At 36.9% G+C, this 18,740-nt stretch overlaps 1 protein-coding gene across 1 annotated transcript in view; it reads left to right on the top strand.

Annotated features, from left to right (window-relative positions):
• The window catches only part of eps8a (epidermal growth factor receptor pathway substrate 8a), a 137,663-nt gene extending 121,356 nt beyond the window's left edge, over positions 1–16,307 (top strand). The window contains 6 exon segments of the mRNA XM_052033618.1: positions 3,528–3,639; positions 4,017–4,163; positions 7,600–7,807; positions 9,359–9,539; positions 10,803–10,935; positions 15,328–16,307. Coding sequence (XP_051889578.1) covers positions 3,528–3,639; positions 4,017–4,163; positions 7,600–7,807; positions 9,359–9,539; positions 10,803–10,935; positions 15,328–15,444 — 898 coding nt within the window. The 3' untranslated portion in view covers positions 15,445–16,307.
• Positions 16,308–18,740: the final 2,433 nt, after the last annotated feature.

The raw sequence follows: 18,740 nt of genomic DNA, 5'->3' as shown, positions 1-18,740 counted from the left end.
ATTCCATGTGCGCTAACTTTCTGGACTGCCTACTGTGAGGCATCTTGTCAAAGGCTTTGCTGAAGTCTATGTCTACTGCCATGCCTTCATTTTCTTAGTATCCTCCTCAAAAAAAACCCTCAGATTTGTGAGGCAGGATTTCCCATGCATAAAACATGCTGACTTCCCCTAATCAGTCTCTGCCTTTCCAAGTGATCATAAACCTTAACCTAAGATTTTTTTTCCAGTAGTTTCCCTGTTACTGATGTAAGGCTCACCTGCCTGTAGTTTCCTGGCTTCTCACTACACCTTTATTAAATATGGGAACAACATTAGCTACCTTCCAGTACCTCATCTGTGGCTAAAAATGATGCAAAAATCTCTGTCAGAGTCCCAGTGACTCCTTCCAATAACACGCTGAGATAGATTTCAACAGGGCATTGGGATTTGTCTCCCCACTTCAAATTATGTATAGTAACTTTGCTGAAAAGTCTGCTAAAAAGCAAACTAACATCAGTGTCCTCTCCCAAGTTATCATCCCCAGCACTGAGGCTTTATTGACACTCGATCAACACAGTTGGGCAGGGTTGACACCGGATACACTATTCCAAGCTTTGTCATATGAGAAGAGGTTACTAGGTGGAAAGGATTCAAGGATGTGCTTAAAGCCTTGTAAAGGTCCGACATTCAAACTGACTTCTGGGGACCTCCTGGCCCTTGACCACTCAAAATGGAGCAGCAGCATTAGGGATAGCATTGGAAATCTCGTGCCTATGCCTTGGGAGCACACAGAAGCCCTGCATAAGCAGCAGGCAGAGCACATCACCGCACTAGTTATCCACCTGTCCCATCAGTCAGGCACCCCATGTGGAAGAGTTTTCTGTTCCCACATTGACCTCGTCAGTCGTCTCTGAACCTACAGAACCAGAGTGGAAACAAGTCATCCTCCATAGCAGGAGAATGCTGAAGAAGGTGACGATGCTCTGAAGATCAAAGAGTTTGTAGCCAGTGTAGCTGGCTACAATGTGAGCCATCAGAGGATGGTGCTGGGAAATAAAAGAGATTTAGGTTAGGCATGGAGCCTATTGATGGAGCATACTTGTTAGTATGGTCAATCTTTTGTGCAAAGATGAATCACTGAAATTTCATATTTAAATTAAGCTTTTGTAGCAGATATTTCAGTAATTTTAGTATTTTTGTGCAATCTATTGGATTTTTTGTTATTTTGGACTATTTTACAAAGGAACATTTTCTCAGCAAGATCAAAAACTTGCAGTATTATCAGTATGTTCTTTGTTCAAGAAAACCAGTTTGAAATTTAATGTGAAACTCCTGAATTTGCATGGTCCTCAAAATTAAATGTTTAAGATGAAAGAAATGATGAGGTTAAGTAACAATGTTTTTCTTGTTTCATTGAAGTTTTCAGTTGAATTGCCATACAAGTGCATGGTAAATTTGAGGCATGTGATATCTTACTAATTGCTTAGTATGCAGCACAGATCAATAGATTTGATTTGGAGCTTTTGTTGCCAGTGTCAGAATTCACAGCAATATTATAATTTCCAGATCCTTTGGATCATGCTTTAAATTACAGCTTCCTTTGTTTCTCTGGCATTTTCAACTTTAATCAGTTTTATTTCTAACTTAAACTATTTCTTTTTGATGCTGCTTCAAAGCCTCCTAATGTTTGCTGATTCTGTGTGCATTTCCAACAAAGTCAAAACCACTTTCCATAGTACTTCAGTAGTTGCACATCTGGCAAAAAAAGGGAGCTGAATTTAATTTGAAATATTATGTTTGTTTTTTATAACAGGAATGCAAGCAAATAATCTGAAATACTAAACATCGGCACTAAACTTTGAATTTCTGTTGTAAAGCTCACGCTTGGTTTGGCAATTTCTTTTTCCTCCACTGGATTTTAAAATGTTTACTTCTTAGTTCCAAGTTTCGTTTCAATGTTAGCACTGTTGAATTATTCGCTACTGCAATTAGACATGCGGCATGATCTTCTGTAAATTAATCTGATTTGTATGCCTGCAGTATAATCAACACTAAACGTTTTTACACCTTTTTTTTAATTGCAGTCTATTCAAGTACATTTTGATTTTCAAAGTTATTTGTCTTGTTGTCTGTTTCATTCTATAGTAGACACTTAAGAAAATACTGAATTATTTGCACTTATTGTTTAATTGATTGTTGAAATTGTTTAATAATCTAGCAAAGTTCTATTGCCGATAGTTAAGTACTTAATGTGATTGGCATTTGTGCAACTGTAGATCCTTGCTCAATAGTGGATTGTTTGCATGAATGTCCTGCAGCTGTGATCATTATCACTGTAGATCAGAAGGTATTCTATTCAGAAATTGGGATTATTTGGATGGAATAGAGACCATGACTGGAAACGTGATGGCATTGCATACACAGTGGCTATTCTGTCCAATTTAGCCCATTGACCAAAAGTTTACAAAACCAAACAACAGTTTTATAGGTTTGGCAAACAAAAATGGTGTCAAAGCACAAAGGGATATTAAAGCAAATGACCAAAAGTTGGGTTTTAAGGGGAACAGAGAATCTGAGAGGTTTAGGGAAGGAATTCCAGTGCTTAAAATCTTGCCAGCCGTCTGCACTGTGTTGGTTAGATTGGGAGAAGCTTAAGAGACCAGATATCGAAGAAACTTGTAGGCTGGAGGAGATTGGAGATGGGGAGAGATGGATCCATGGAGGTTCTTGATGCAAATAAAACGGTTTTAAAGTTCTTGTTTTTATTTAACCCATTGTCAGTGTAGCCTATTAAGCACAGGGAATTTGGTGTGTGTTGGGTGATGGTTAGCACAGTTTTGAATGACCTGTTTAATTTTACATGGAATTGAACAAGAAAGGCCAGTCAGACCTATGCTGCAAACCTTGAGTTCAGAGGCTAAAAAAGATGTGGATGAGGATTTCTGCCACTAATGCGCTGAGGCAGAGGTGGAAATAGATTTGGTGAAGATGTACAACTGAGATCTGAAATGTAACCTGGGGTCAAATATGACATCAAGGTTATGCCCAACATGGTTCAGTTTCAGGCATTTGGAGGGATGGAGTCCATGGCCAGGGAATGTTGCTTGTGATGGGGACTGACATCAATGGCTTCAGTCTTGCATGTTTGGTTAGAGGAAATTTCATCGTTTGGGTGAATTTTAGTTGTTGGTGGGTGGTGGCAAGTTTGGAAAAGATAGATAAACTAAGATAAACTAAGATAACCAAGTTGAGTTACGTACTGAATTTGAAGTTTTTCGCATTGGTGTAGCTTTCTCTTGTAATTTTATGTTGTTTTTTGAATTGAGCCCTAATATAAATATTTTGTCATTTTTGGAAATATTTGACATGGATTGGATTAGACTGCATTTTAATTCCATTGTTCTGCACAAATTTTAAAAACTACTTGATCCATGGCAATTTGAAGTGGCTGTCGATAAAACTGCTCAGTATCTCACTCATAGTTGCTGTTAGGGTATGATCATTATGACTTAATCCCATGTTTTCTAATTTGTGATTTTTTTTTAAAGAAATTCTGAAGCTCATGTAAACATGGAATCTAAGAAATTTGCCAAATCCAAGTATGACTTTGTGGCAAGAAACAGCAATGAACTTTCTGTTATGAAAGATGACATACTGGAGGTGAGGCCAGGACCGTACACTGTTTTAACATTTTATTGACTTTGATCTTAAGGGAGGTGGTATTTCAGAGCCTTCTGTTTTATGTGAACAGTATCATTAGTGATTCTGTATTGTAACATCCTTTAAATCTTGAAGCAGTGCAAAGGAAAATCCAACACTTGCAGGAATGAAGCAATGAATTCACCTTGATCCCTTCTTGAATTGTTGCTAGTAATTTTATCTCAATCTATGTGGAAAAAATTGCATTAATTTTCTAAGAAATGTCAAACACGTGTATGCAACTTAATGACAGGCAAATTTAATGTTTTAAGTAGTTGGATGCTATCCTGATGTAAGATTTGAGGAATGTTTGATATGCTTATGTCACATTGGTGCAGATCATTGATGACAGGAAACAGTGGTGGAAGGTGAGAAATCAAAGTGGAATGTCTGGTTATGTGCCGAATAACATTCTGGATCTGATACGGAACCCTTACGTGGCTGGTGAAGGGGTGCCTGAAGGTCATTACAATCAAACAATTCAGGTAAATGCCTTATCATGTACCTGTAAGATTTTCTATCACAGTACAACAAATAATCAAGTTAACTGCATTTTTATCTACTGTCTCGGCAGCTGTTGATGCCAAAGAAGGAATTTGAATTGTTCAAGGTAGGGCCATGGTTTGCCCTGAATGAGTGAATTTTTACAAACCTAAGCTGTTTCTTTTCCCCAATCCTTTGCTATCCCTCAAGCTGAAAACGTTCTCTAGAAGTTTCCCAAGTTACACTTAGCTGCAATCTTTGGCCTGATTTCTTAATTAATGTTTGCAGTTTGTATTAATAACTTTTTTCACTTAATCTTAATGAATTAAAATATAATTAAAAATAGTCCAGTATGTCAGTTCATGTGTGCTGTACCATGCAGTAGTGAGATTTTGTTTTGCCCATTTTACCCAATCTCATTGGATATAGAAAAAAGGATTTTGGAGTTGTAACACCATAGGATCTCATCAAATTGCAATTGCTGAGTGGGGTAGATCACCAGTCTGAATACAAAGTGTACATTTTAAGTAAATGTTAAAAAGCTAGGTTTTTAAATTGGGAAGGGAGGAAGAAAATTAATTGCTGCAAAAGGAAACCAGGCCAAGAATGCTGGAAGTCTAATAGAAAAAAAGCTCTACTTGTTCTAGGTTACTTCATCCTTTGACAGTAGTGTGCTGATGTCGTTGCAGTTTCAGACCTCTTGCATTCAAGTTGTATGAATACTAGTGCTGGTGTTGAATATTTAATTTGCATTTAGCATAATTGGTAGAACCATGATTGTTCACTAGATTGTTCTTGAGGAAAAAATTCCCATGTGCATTTGCTAATTTAAGTTTACTTTACTTGGGAGAAAAAAATCCCTGCAGCTGTTCACAGAATCGGCCTTGAAGAAGTATAGTCAGACACAAGGTGGGGTGCCAGATTTGTTGACAAATCTGCCACAAATTAACATCAATGCTCAACTAAAATAGATTAACCACTGGATTTTGATTTTGAGTGTAGAGCCAGCCTAAAATGGCCATAAACAATGTGTGACATGAGTAATTAAATTAATGTGTATAGTGCAGTTCAGTTAGATGATGGATCTTACATTTTCACTTTGGGGTCCAAAGTAATTAAGGCACTTAAATCCGCAGTGTAAATCTCATCTGTGATATTGTGGTCTTGACAAGTAGCTTTTTCATTTTCAAATGATGGACTGAGATATTGTTTATAACATTTCTTAATTATATTTCTGTAAATTATTGAGCCTAGTCAGATGTTATTGTTGAGATACCTGGATGTCTTTGATTAGCAATAATTGAAATAGCGTTCTCTCTGCAACTTCTCTGGAAAGATTGATTTAGTGTTCAAGTAAGTCAAAACTTAGAAATGCCATTCTTTACTTAGCAAAAGTACAGTAATATTGCCACCCACTACCTATTTCTATTAATTAACAAATGAAATATGAATCTTTAGTCAGAGATTTGGTTCATTTTTTCCCAGATCAGTACAATAGCTTAGCAATATGTTGTGCTTCTGCAATAACAGCACCTCTCATGAGCAATTAGGAATGGGCTATAAATGATGACCTTTCCAGCCATGCCCATAACCCATCGAATAATTAAAAACAAAATGCATTTTTGCAAATAATCTGCAGTGATTGAATTTCGTTATATGGTGTTGAGCAGACGTGCAGTATGGTTGATGATGAGATATCCATAAGACCAGTAAATGATTTCTGACTACATTAAATATCGCTTTTTAACTGCACATAACAACCTGCAAATAACTTGGCTGCATGTTTTCAAATTTGTAATTGCAGGCTGGAGTGTTAACATACATTTTCACATCTGAGTGTTCATTGCATGTTCCAATGTTAAGCAGGATGAAATATCATTTGAAGTTTCACATCCATTGCTGGTATAGGAACAGGAGGGATATGTTATTAACAATGTTGGTGCATTTATCTTCATTTCATGCCTTTTTGTTTTGTTTTGGTTCTCATTGGCATCAATCACTTCCTGACAGCAATTGCTTGGAGAACTATCGGAGGTAATTTGCATATTTTGCATGTGCTTTTCTCATTCAAGAATGAGATTGTGTTCTGAAGGGTCAACCTATGGTTCTTTGGAATATGTGTTAGCAAATACAGTTTCCTTTTAATTAAGTGTGAATGCTTCATGCCAGTAATTAACTTTTATCTTCAGCTAATAACTAATTCATGTATTCATTAACTGCTTTCTCCTGCAAAATACATGATGTGGAGTCTAGCTTAAGGTGGCAACCTGAACTGTTTTTTGTGTGTGTTTGCTTTGAATTGATTTTGAGAATACATGTATTGTTCCAGCCTGGTACACTTCGACCATGAATTTGGGTATCTTGGTGTTTCAGAAGTATCTTGGATTTTGGAAGTATCTTGGATGTTTGGCCTGCGGTATTGGAGCTCCTACTCCAAGAAAGCAAGAGTGGCAAGGATTGTTTATAAAGGGGGAGCACAAAACACAAGTTGCTCCTCTTTATAACAAATTGCCAACTTGCCTAACAGTGTTGAACAACAGCACCACCACCAAGCATAATTGAAAAGTCAAAGCTGAAAATGCTGGAAATCTGAATTACAAGAAAAAAACACCTGGAAATATTCAGTAGGACAGACAGCAGCTCTGGAGAGGGAAATGGGGTCAACTTTTCAGATGATAGCCTTTGACTTTTCAACAGAAGATTCATGATCGACCTGGAAACTTGATCCTGTTTCTGTCTCCACCGATGCTGCTTGATCTGCTGAGTATTTCATGTATTTTCTGATCTTAAATGGTAAGAAGTTGTCTGGTTAAGATGAATGTGCTGTGCAGAGTGATATATTTATAATACCTCCCACCCACTTTCCTGATATGGCTGATATAAAATTACATTATTTTCACATTAAAACACTGCAGCACTGTTTTTAGTAGAAATGTTGAAACTCTAAGTTCCTTACTTCTAAGTGCATGAAATTTCAATTTGTTTTCAGCCTAATTTTCCTTCTGTTACTGAAGATGCTTCATGATGTAGTGATGTATTTATTCACAGGAATCAACAAATTGTGCAGTTGAAAGGAGTTGGATTTCTTAAATTTTCATCCTGGCCATATTTATATCCATGTTACTAATACAAATTTAGAAATCACACCAACACATCTTTATTAATGGTGGGCAAGGAGATTATTGTTGAAGAAAATGTGTGTAATGAGTAAAGGTGGATTTCTTTATTTGTTTTTGGAACCACGCTTGGATTTAACAGTGATTAGATCTGAACATTAGGATCTCTATCCTAGTTACATGAGTGCTGTTCTTAATAGATTATTTTCAGGTATAATAATTCAAGATATTTCCCATTGAAGCCTTTCAGTTTGCAGCTATTTGCTTTATCTCTTCAGTTTGGTGAGGAAACATTAATTTTAAATGCATTTGTCCTTTACAGAAACAGAAGTTGGATTACATTGCAAGAACTCCAGTTGCAATACCCCCTGCTCCTTCACCCCCACCCGCACATATTTCTGGCTCTATGTCCCCGTTTGCAGGTGTAATTAAAGGAGCTAAGAATGTTAGTCGTCAGAATAGTAGCAGTTCTATTGAAAGTACTGGCACGCAGAAGGATGCCCAGAGAGATGGGCACACACCACTGAACCGTAAGTTGAATGAAGCGCTGTAAAGTTCTGTTGCAGTAACTACAACTTAATCAAGTAAATAATTCTCATAATTATTGATCATCAAGATTTGAAAATGCGAACTGAAAGCAAGAGTGGAATATTTCTTACAATTGCACTGATCAACCAAATGCTATCTGTTAGTGTGCTCATGAATTGAGTCACAGAAACACAGAATGATTACAGTGTGGAAGGAGGCCAATCAGCATATTGAATCTGTACTGGCTCTATAGCAGGGCAATCCAGCTAATACCACTTCCTCACCTTCTCCCTAACCCTGCAAATTCTTTCCTTTCTGATAGTTATCTCACTATAGAAAGGACTAAAGCATTTTAAAGAAAGGGAAAGTAGAAAGTGAGAAAAGACTTGTGGGAAACATTTAAATAGAAAATTTTAATGTGGGTCCCTCACTGACTGGGATAGGTAAAATTGTATTGTGGAATAAGGAGATGACAGAAATGACAATATTTTGTCTGTCTTTGCGGAGGAAGAGATGGAAATCTTCCTGGAAATAATAGATAACTACAGGTCCAGAGAGAATAAGGAGATCAAAGAAATTAGTATTAGAAAATGTAAGTGGACTGAAAGGCAAAAAATCCCCATGATTACTTGCATGCTGGGATTTTGTCAGAGATGACTTTGGAAGTAATAGATGTACAGGTTTCCATCTTCCAAAATTCCATTGGTTCCATGGATGATAGCAAATATAACCCCACTATTTTAAAAAAAGGAGAGAAAATAATGAACAGTGTACCAGTTGGCTTGACGACAGTAGTGGGGTAAATGATGGAATTTACCAACAAGGAAATGGTATCTGGACATTACGGTTGGGCAGAGTCAGCATGGGTTTATGAAAGGGAAGTCGTGTTTAATAAATTTTGTAATTTTCTGTGGTTCTAACTACCAAAATAGGTATGGATGAATCAGTTGATGCAGTGTACTTGAACTTTCAGAAGGCCTTTGATAAGGTGCCACACGTGAATACTAAACCGTTTACAGTTTTGAGGGTAATATACCGGAATGGATTGAAGGTTGGTTAATCGGGGGGGGGGGGGGGGGAGAAAAAGGAATAAACAGGTCATTTTCAGGTTGAGAGGCTGTGACTAGTTGGGTGGCACAAGGATTGGTGCTGGGCTTCCAGCTATTCAGTCCCCATCAATAAGGGAATTGGGTATATTGTATCTATCCAAGTTTGATATAAAACTGGGCAAGTGAATGTAGAAGAGTATGGCTGATGGAATATAATGTGGAGTGTTCTCATTTTGCTAACAAGTAAAACCACAGGTGTGAGTTATACTTGAAAGGGCAATTTTCAAATGCTGAAAATGGCTTTGGTATCCAAACATCAGTTTCATTGTGCTATGCAGTTCAGCTGAATTAAAAATCCTACACAAGGTCTTAAATTATCATTAAAATTAATAAATTAATATATTGTACTTTTTTTTCCAAGTTAACATTTGAAGAGGTTCTAAGAATTGCATTTGTTCTGGAAGGCGCCATGGTTTAAGATATTTTGTTCAATATCCTGTGCAGGCAGGAAATCTCATATGGAAGAAGTGCAGGATGAGCTGGCACACAGGCTTACAATTGGGCGTGGTGCTGCACAGAAGAAGTTTCAGGTGTTACGAAGCAACAGCACAACCATTGGCATTTGCTATGATTCAACCCCAGAGGAAGTCGCAGAATGGTTACGGTCCAAGGGATTTAGTGCTGTGTAAGTACATATCAGTCAAACCAATGTGGGACAAAATGCAAACATTGGCATTCACAAGCATTTGGATACAAAAGCTACTAAAAATTAAGCACTATTTAAAATTTAAATACATGAAAGCATTTAAAAAAAAAATTAAACTGGTGCTAGGAAATAGTTTAAAAATGATGATAAAATGCAGACCACTTCGCCATTATGACAAGTGCAAGTTCCACACCAACATTTCATTCGTTTAAGTTAACTCAATTGAATAAAATAAAAATCAAATGCCTTCTCCTTTCCCTTCTGACTATAGCCATTTCCTCCCTTTGAAAACGAGTGGACCCACTGGACTTGCTGCAGATTCAACAGCAGATCTCCCAGCCTAAGTCAATGAGGAGTCCAGTACACTTGTTCTTGGAACGGGTGAACAGCTAAACAGAAGTTCTAGGCTTTTGACTTTGCAAAAGTAGCAAAAAGCAAATGTTGGCAATATTTGTGGGAAGAGGCTAGACAAAGGGAGCTAAAATAGTCAAGATAGGATGTCATTGCATATGCTGGTCACCTGCTGCAAACAGCTAGCAATGTAAAAAGCATCATGTTAATGGAAAACAGAAGTAACATTAGGACTAACATGTAGAGTTGAGATATATGGAGAGTATATCACCAACTTAAAAGAAAATTAATTTTTGCTTTTATAATCATGATATTTTCAAAAGGTTTGCTGTGGTATGTGGAATTATTTCTTCGGGGTTAGAGTTTTCAATAATTATAACTAATTACAGTGTTTTAAAACTCACTTCAAGAGTAGTGTGCTTATAAAACTTGAAGTTAATATCAAAGCATTGTATTGATTCCTGCAGAGTAGTCTTGGGTGAAGCTGTGTTTCATTGACAGTAACTTTTAGATTTCCAAATGTCAGTATTTACTGTAAAGTTTAGAGTTATTTATTGGTGGCAAGTGTCGCAAATTCTAAGCCAAAATCTCATTTTAAAAGTGTGTATCTGATGTGAAGCACTGAAGTAATAGTTTAGATAAAGTACTTGGGTGGTTGAACTTGAAGTCCTCTGATCACTCATTGAATGAAGACTAAACTGTGGATGAAGTACATCTACAAACTTATGACAAGTTAAAAATATTATACTTCTGTCCAATTCTCACATTTATTCTGGTGTTTGTGTAGCCTAAAACATTAAAACCTGGAATGTCAATCATGAATGGGTGAAACTTCAACAAAATATTTAAAACATTACTTCTGAGCTACATTCGTGACTTTTTGTGTTACAGCACTGTGAACAGTTTGGGTGTTCTCTCAGGAGCACAGCTTTTCTCTTTAAATAAGGATGAGTTGAAGACTGTTTGTCCTGAAGAAGGTGTTCGAGTATACAGTCAGGTTACGGTGCAAAAGGCTGCCTTGGAGGTAATGCTTTTCTGAAGCACTTCATTAAACTATTAAGATCATATCTATAATCTTGAATCACTACTGGATTTTTATAATTTTAAATTAAATCTTCGATTAAACTTGTTGATATTCAAAATGTTTCTGATTTTGGCACTTTCATATGTAGGTCTCCGTGATCACATCCAGTTTTGCCATAATATACAACAGAACATTGATGTTCACGTGTTGTTTCGGCGCAAAAAGTAGATTTAAAGAAGAAATTGAATTCTTTTTGGCGTATTAATTGCCTATTGTCTCTCAATGGTAGAAAAATCTGCTGAAGCATTGGACTTCTCATCCTACCTCTTCACCCATCACCTTTCTACCCAGATCCTGTTAATCCCTAATACATTCTGTTATCAGTGATGTATCAGATAATTGCTTCTAACCTGCACATATCGGCTTTTCAACAAAGGTGGATATGTATGTGGAAGAACATAATTAATCAAGACAACTTTTTTAGCAATTCTCGAAAGAAGATGGACCAGCAGAATTTGCCTCTGCAGTAGTACTTGAAAATGTCGCACTCATCCTGAAGTGCATTTCCACTGCTATCCAAAAGACTCATTTTGTTCACAATTCTTCCCTTTGTTTTTACTCTCTAAGCAAGCCCATTTTTTCTCTCTTGCCTGCAGGCTATTTCTCCACAATAGCAATGGGGTGAGGGTGGACAGTTGTCTCCATTTTTTTTAAAAATACAGACTTCTCGCATTTGGGAAGAATTGGTCATTAGTGTGATTGAGAAAAGGGCAATGCACCTTTCTTTCTTTGAAAAAAAATCTACAGTAAAGCTAAATGGGTTATCTGACCTGACTTATAAAAGAGTTGTAGAAGGGCTACATCATATTCAAGAGGTGAAAGAAATGAGCGGTGATATGCTTTTCAGTTGACAAATACAATTGCTTACTGTTTACTGGTACCGAAAAATTTTGTGTATTTTAATATCATCTGTTTTCCCTTAAAGTATATTTAGAAGTCAGATACAGTGAGGACAACACTTAACTGAGACCTGGGCAGTGTTTTGTCCCAGTTAACAAGGGTTCTGGAATCTTGAGGCTGTCATCCAATGAATGTGAATTCTAAGCCATAGTTTTATTACACCAAGGGCAACACCAAATAGAATCAACTTGAAATATGGATATAATTATTATTATGGCCGGTGTGCCAACCATGGCTAATGCATCCGATTCCTTTTCAGACCTCCTCTGTATTATAGCTATTCGGCTAGACATGCAGCAACTTTTGGAGAGTAGGTCTTCAATAATGCAGCTGGGATGTTATCTGGTGCCACAGGCTCTACTGCATGCAGTGCTCTTATAGGAAGGATATGATTTGAGCTGGAGGATAGGAAGGATGTGGTTGTGCTAGAGAGAGTGTAAAGGAAATTCACAAGGATGTTACTTGAATTGGAGGACTTTAGTTATGGGGAGAGAATGGACAGGCTGGGCTTCTTTGGAGCGAAAGAGGCTGAGGGATGATGTGATGGAGTTGTATAAAATTCTAAGGGGTGTAGATAGAATCTTCTTCCCATGGTAGGGGTATCAAAAACAAGAGGGCATGAGTTTAAGGTAAGAGGACGGAGCTTTAAAGGGGATTTGAGGGGAATGTTTTTGCACAGAGTGGTTGATATCTGGATCTCGCTGCCAGAGGAGGTGGTGGAATCAGATACAATCACTATGTTTAAGAGACATTTAGACAGGTATTTGAATAGTCAGGGCATAGAAGGATGCAGACCTAATGCAAGCAAATGGAATTAGTAAGGATTGGCATGGTGGGCCAAAAGGTTGGCATGGTGGGCCAAAAGGCCTGTTTTTGTGCTATACAACTCTGACTCTAGTTTTGCCCCAAAAATTGCGCTTGCATTTTACTATGTAGGTCTACTAAATAGAATTAAAATGCTAGCCCAAATATATTACCTCTCCTGTCACATTATGAAAGCAATTCTTAATATGTTGAAGTGAAATTCATGACGTCTGAAGGGAAACAAAGTTCCATTCATATTTTAAACTATGGAGTTCTTAACTTTTTTTGTATACTTCACCTTTGGAGGTAATGTGGAAATATGCTCAGGGTAGTTGCCATCTGCGCAGATACCTTGAGGCAAATATTATCTCCAATTAATAAGAAATGATGGAAATATCTTTTGTAGCTGCCATAATTGTGTTTGCATACAATGGATTTTAATTTTCAAAGATAATATTAATCATTTAAATATAAATCCTGATTGTACTCTTGAAGCTTATTCCAACTCTGAACACCTTTTAAAATTTACATTTTTGACTGGTAATAGCATGCCATCACATTGGTTAAATGTAATGACTTTTTTTTCCTTTTGTCTACATTGCTGTGTTTGCACATTTAATTATAATCCAGGTCTTGAATTTGGTTTTAACAGTGAAGACTGTGTGTAGATGCTTTTCAAGATGCAGTTTTATCAATGCACACAGTATACAGCTTTTACATTGTGAATGACCATACTGCCTTCCCAAAATAGCTGAGTTTTATCAAGTCCACACTGGAAAGAATGGCTACACAGGAAACTGAAACTTGGAGATCAGATACAAGCTTCTGCTGTAGGTTAGAAGCAGAAGGCTTTTTTTAAAAAAAATGTTCACTCCTTTGGCTGCCTTTTGATGATACTGTGGCAATGAGCTTCGTGAGGCAGCAGAACATTTGCTGTACCAGATAAAATGACAGAAATGTTATGGAGAATTATCATTTGGCACTTCAGGATCTAGAAACAAATTTAATGTCAAACTTGTAATGAATTTAGAACGCTGTCCCTTAATCCTGGAGGCCAAGAATTGATGGTTAGTAGCAAAGTGATGGCAGTTCCTGCTAAATGGGAGAAAAGTTCCGTGTTGTTCTAGTGAACTTTGATCCAAGAACTTATGTCCTTTTTTGCCACTCATTGGTTTCAGGAAAGAGCAAAAGGGATCTATTGCATCTATCATGCTGGTTGAACAGCCAATCTGATAAAAAGAATTCTTAGACAGGAAACAAGTATTTTTTTAAAACATATTGAGTGCTAAATAAACACAAAATTGTGATCAAGGGAAAAAACAAAATTTTAATAAAATTATCATTATTTTAACTAAAAGTTAATTTGAAGGGATCAGTGGTTTGCTAAGCAGTAAATATGGCTTAGAACAACATTAAAGCCTCATTTCGCCCTGGTAACTAGATGCAGGATGTTCAGGGTATTTTGCAGAGGTTAGTTCATGATTTAAAAAAAACAATAAACTTATCAGCTTAATTGTCCTGGATCATTGATAGTAGCTAAGGATTCCTGCTTTAAACTATATGTGCAGTAGTTCCCCAAACTCTGGTAAATGAACAAAGAAATGACAAGAGGAAAGCAGCAGTTTTCTTGACATTGCTGCAGTATTGAGGCCTTTGTTTTCACCCAATGTTCCCCTTCAAATTTATTATACTTTTAGGGGTGTGTGGAGGATTTGGAGTGGTGGGGGATGGTTCGATGTGGAGGGGCAGGAATAGCAAACTACTGATCTTACTAATTCAATCAGACTTGAATATCTTGTAAATAGCATTTCTCAAATGTTGAAATGAGAATACCACACTGATTGGTTAAATCATTACAGTGATCAGTCATTTGTAGCATTGTGGGTATATTTAATTTGTAAGCCATTAAAAAGATAAATCTTGATGCCTAGATCGTCACTTAACCATTAGATGGTACTCTGAACATTTCCTCCAGAGATATAGTAATTAGAAGTGGAAACTGCTGTTCTTAAAAGGGCAATTGTATTATTGAAGTTGATGAGCTCTTTCACTTACAATATCAACTTAAATAAGTTGTGGAATCTTACAGCACAGTAAGAGACCAGTCTGTATCATTCATTATTATGCGGTCTCTTTGAAACAGCTATCCAATTAGCTAGAGTACTATGCTTGCTATGTACAATATTTGAATTGCTTCAGTACAAAATACTATCATGAGAAACCAGTCAGTAGAAGGAATTGGGAAAATTGTTAATTGTGCTGTCACGACAGAGACAGCACCACTTAGCGATATTGGAAAAAATTGCAGACTACCTTATCTGATATTCTGTTTGAAGGACCAGGTTGTTTAGATTATATTTGTCTTCATATTGGGAACTATTGAGAAAATGTTTAATATGTGTTCTTGTCAATCCTAACTTAAAGGACTACAAAATTCAGGAAATTAGATTATGTTCAGTATTGCAAATGTATGAGAAAAATCGATGCAAGCGTTGTTTTTCAATGATAACGTAGTGAGTGTTCGTAATTACAGTGCAATCGAGAACTGAAAATTTTGAAGTTCTTCTCTTTTCTCTTCACCCAACATTCTGTGCAAAATCCTAAATCTCGTGCATGATTTATTTTCAGGATAAACGCGGGACATCAGAATTGGAAGAGATCATGAAACGGAGGCAAGAGAAACTCAGTGCTGCTGGCTGTGACTCTGGAGTGGAATCTTTTGATGAAGGAAACAGCCATTCATGAAACGTTGTTACGATGATACACTTTTTGCATTTTAGGAAGTCACTGAGAGATTATCTGACTTTTTCGAAATTACGTATAGAAGGCACAAATTGGAGGAACAGCGAAGCACATCTCCCCAAAGGACAAACGTTTACTACTCTGGTGTAGTACGGCATTATGTAAAAATTTGTTACTCCTAAAATTCAGTGGATCTTTTGCAATCATAATGCTGATTGCATTCTTTGAATATAATTTAATATTCTGCTCGGTTTATTATAAGATTTAATGCAGTGAATGAGGTATGTAATGTTCTGTCGTAGAATGATAAAAGGGAATAGGATTGAGTGTTTGAGTCAATATTGTCTACAAGTTTTAAATTCAGAAGACTATTAATTTTGGTAACTAAGGCACTAAAATAAATGTTTTTTCTATGATTGGCATTTAATGTAGAAATACCAAAATGTCAATGTAGAAGATGTCACTGATTTAATGAAGCAGTTTCTTTATCTTATTAAGTACATAATTGTGATCTACAAGCTTGACCAGGAAGTTGCATTAAACAAACACTGAGCTACTTTGCTACTGTACTTGGTGTGAAACCTTTTAGAGGAGAAGTGAACAACTAACAACACTACCCCACCCCAGATATCTATGTAACGACTTATTGATGTTACACATAGACACTAAAAGATTTCACATGCAAGTTGTCTATTTCACTGTTTGAACTTTAAATTTTGTTATCTTGCTGTAATTTTATGAAAACATTGCTGAACTGAGAATGTTGTACATTTGAGAACTTAAATCCATTTAGAAGGATTTGATATTGTATTTGTATAGTTTCATGGTGCCTTTTCCATACAATTAAGCTATAATTCTGCAATAAATGGTATTTACTGCTACATTCCTTACCGTTCATTTAATATTAGACATTTATCTCCCACAGCAACACTTAATGTCTCTCTGTAGGGTTTCTCTCTAAATCTTCCTCTCTGCCCCTTTACCCTCACTCGAACATTTTACTGAATGTCGTTTGGATTATCTGACTTTGTCCTTCCAATGTCTCATTCTCTCTATCTTCTTACCCCTTTCATATTTGAACTTAATGATTTATTAGGTTTGAAGCACAGTGCATTGCCCCAAAGCTCAGTATTATGGCTGTTATTGTTTAGAATGTACATCAGTTACAAATGGCTCCTCAATTTCCTCTGAAGCAGGGTATTAGTGGTAGTGGGGGTAGGTTGACATTTCTGCAGTTGGGAAACCGAGATGGGTGGCTTTCCATTGGTTTTGCAGAATTTAGTGGCAGGACCTGATTGCCAACATTTGTCTCTGTAGTGCCTGGTCACGGCCAGTCGGATTGAGGCTGGCATTCTCATGGGAGGCCTTCAGTGAAAAGCCAGAGTCAAGACACAGTGGTGAGAATGAAAAAGCTGGGGAGTGGTTGGGAGACAACAGGCCAGAGTCATCGGAAGGTCCAGGTTCAGCTTGGAAGTAAAATTGAAAGGGTCAGGATGTGGTGGGTGAAGTCGGTAAATGGAAAGTATTTATTTCCTGAATCATTTATTCCTTGGGATGTTACCCAAATCCTAGGAATTCCAGCCTGCCGGGGTTAAATTTAAAAAAAAATAATTCTGAGCTGCTAACCTCATTTTAATATTTAAATCCTAACTGCTTAGCCACACTAAACACCCAGCACTCGACCACTTAACAATAAAACTTGCGCTTTGATAATGAATTGCCGCGCCATACTTTCACCAAGCTCTGAATACTATTATTTTTAAAAAATATGATTATAGAGCAAACTGACGTTGAGCTTGTACGCCTCAGATGATGAGTTAATTCAAAGCCGGAAGGCAGTATTGTAATTTTCTACAAATTCAGTTGTGTCTTTGGACAGTTGACATCTCAGGTTGAGACCCTTCATTTTGTCTATTTTCCTTCGTAGATGCTGCTTGACCTGCCTGAGTTCCTCCAATGCTTTGTGTGTTGCTCCAGATTCCGGAATCTACAGTGTCTTGTGTTTTTGAGCAGTTGTGAAATGGTTAGTCTGTTAAATTGAGCTGTTCACTAATGGTGGGTTGAGCTTTCAGTTTGATCTGTGTAATGTTCCCATGTTGTGGTGTTATTGATTAATGCAAGTAAGCTTTAGAGGTTTGACTTTGTATATTTCTCACACTTCCTCATGAGATAAGAGACCTTTTGGCAATCTAGTCTGTGTCAGCTCTGAGCATTGCCATCAGAACAGTTTCCCCACTAATTTTCCTGTAACCTATTCTCTTACATGCCCATCAATTAACCCCCTCCACCCTTTTCCAGCACAGATTCTCTTCCCACCCACTTAGATGACAAACAATTTGCAGTGGCCAATTAATCTATGGGCTTCACTGGCTCATTTTAAGAATCAATCACTGTTTTGTGGGTTTAGAGGTCAAGATTAGATCCTTCCCTGAGCCAGAGACTTTTTGAGCTGATCTCGTAGTCTTATGAAACCCATTAATTGTTCACATTTTTAGCAAACTCCACCTTTATTTAATTAACTCAATTAAAACTTCCCAGCTGCTAGGGGAGGATTTGAAATCATGACTCCAGATCAGCAGTCCAGATTGTTGGATGCTGTTGTTTAAATACTGTAGCATATCTGCTTAAATATTAAACATCTTTACAAAAGATGTGGTAATGCTTATTTGAACTATACTGTACTTTGATCAAGTAGATACGTATTCAGCTGTTTTATTTTTCAGTTGCCTTTAGCTATTTTTGATTTCCAAAATATGCAAGTATTGCTCCAGAAACCTTCTGGATATTTCCCAAGTGTCAGATATTTGTGAAGAGTAGGAAAGATAAGCTGACTAACCATAATCTAATTTTAGAATTTGTAACTGGCAATAAAATTGGTGAGCGTTTAATAACTGCTCACTATTGGTTTTCTTAAGTCATCTGAGGAAGTATCCCGGTTGTGGCCTGTTAGACTCAAATTCATCTATGTGGTAGCAGAGATAAAAATGTGAGGTAAAGTGCAGAAATAAATGTTACAGGAGGTTTTAAAGTGGAACAGCCCAAGGCAGTGTTTGTTGTAGCACATTTGAGGGGAAAATTGTGGAAATGAAGTTTCTACTTGATGGAAAGTTACAGATTCAACTAATACATTTCTGAAAGCTTGAGTGCAGATGGAAGTTGGTTTGGGGTTCATAAAAGTGTACAATACCAAAGGAACTTATTTGATACTATAAATCAAACCATTGATTAATTATGAACTTTGCATCCTCTGTTATAATATAGATAATAAACACAGAGCAGAGAAAGCACACAGATGATGT

This window comes from Pristis pectinata, chromosome 19 (assembly GCF_009764475.1).
Source record: "Pristis pectinata isolate sPriPec2 chromosome 19, sPriPec2.1.pri, whole genome shotgun sequence".
NCBI lineage: Eukaryota > Metazoa > Chordata > Chondrichthyes > Rhinopristiformes > Pristidae > Pristis > Pristis pectinata.
The sequence above is the reverse complement of the archived record's forward strand: the minus strand, read 5'-3'. Positions and strand labels throughout refer to the sequence as shown.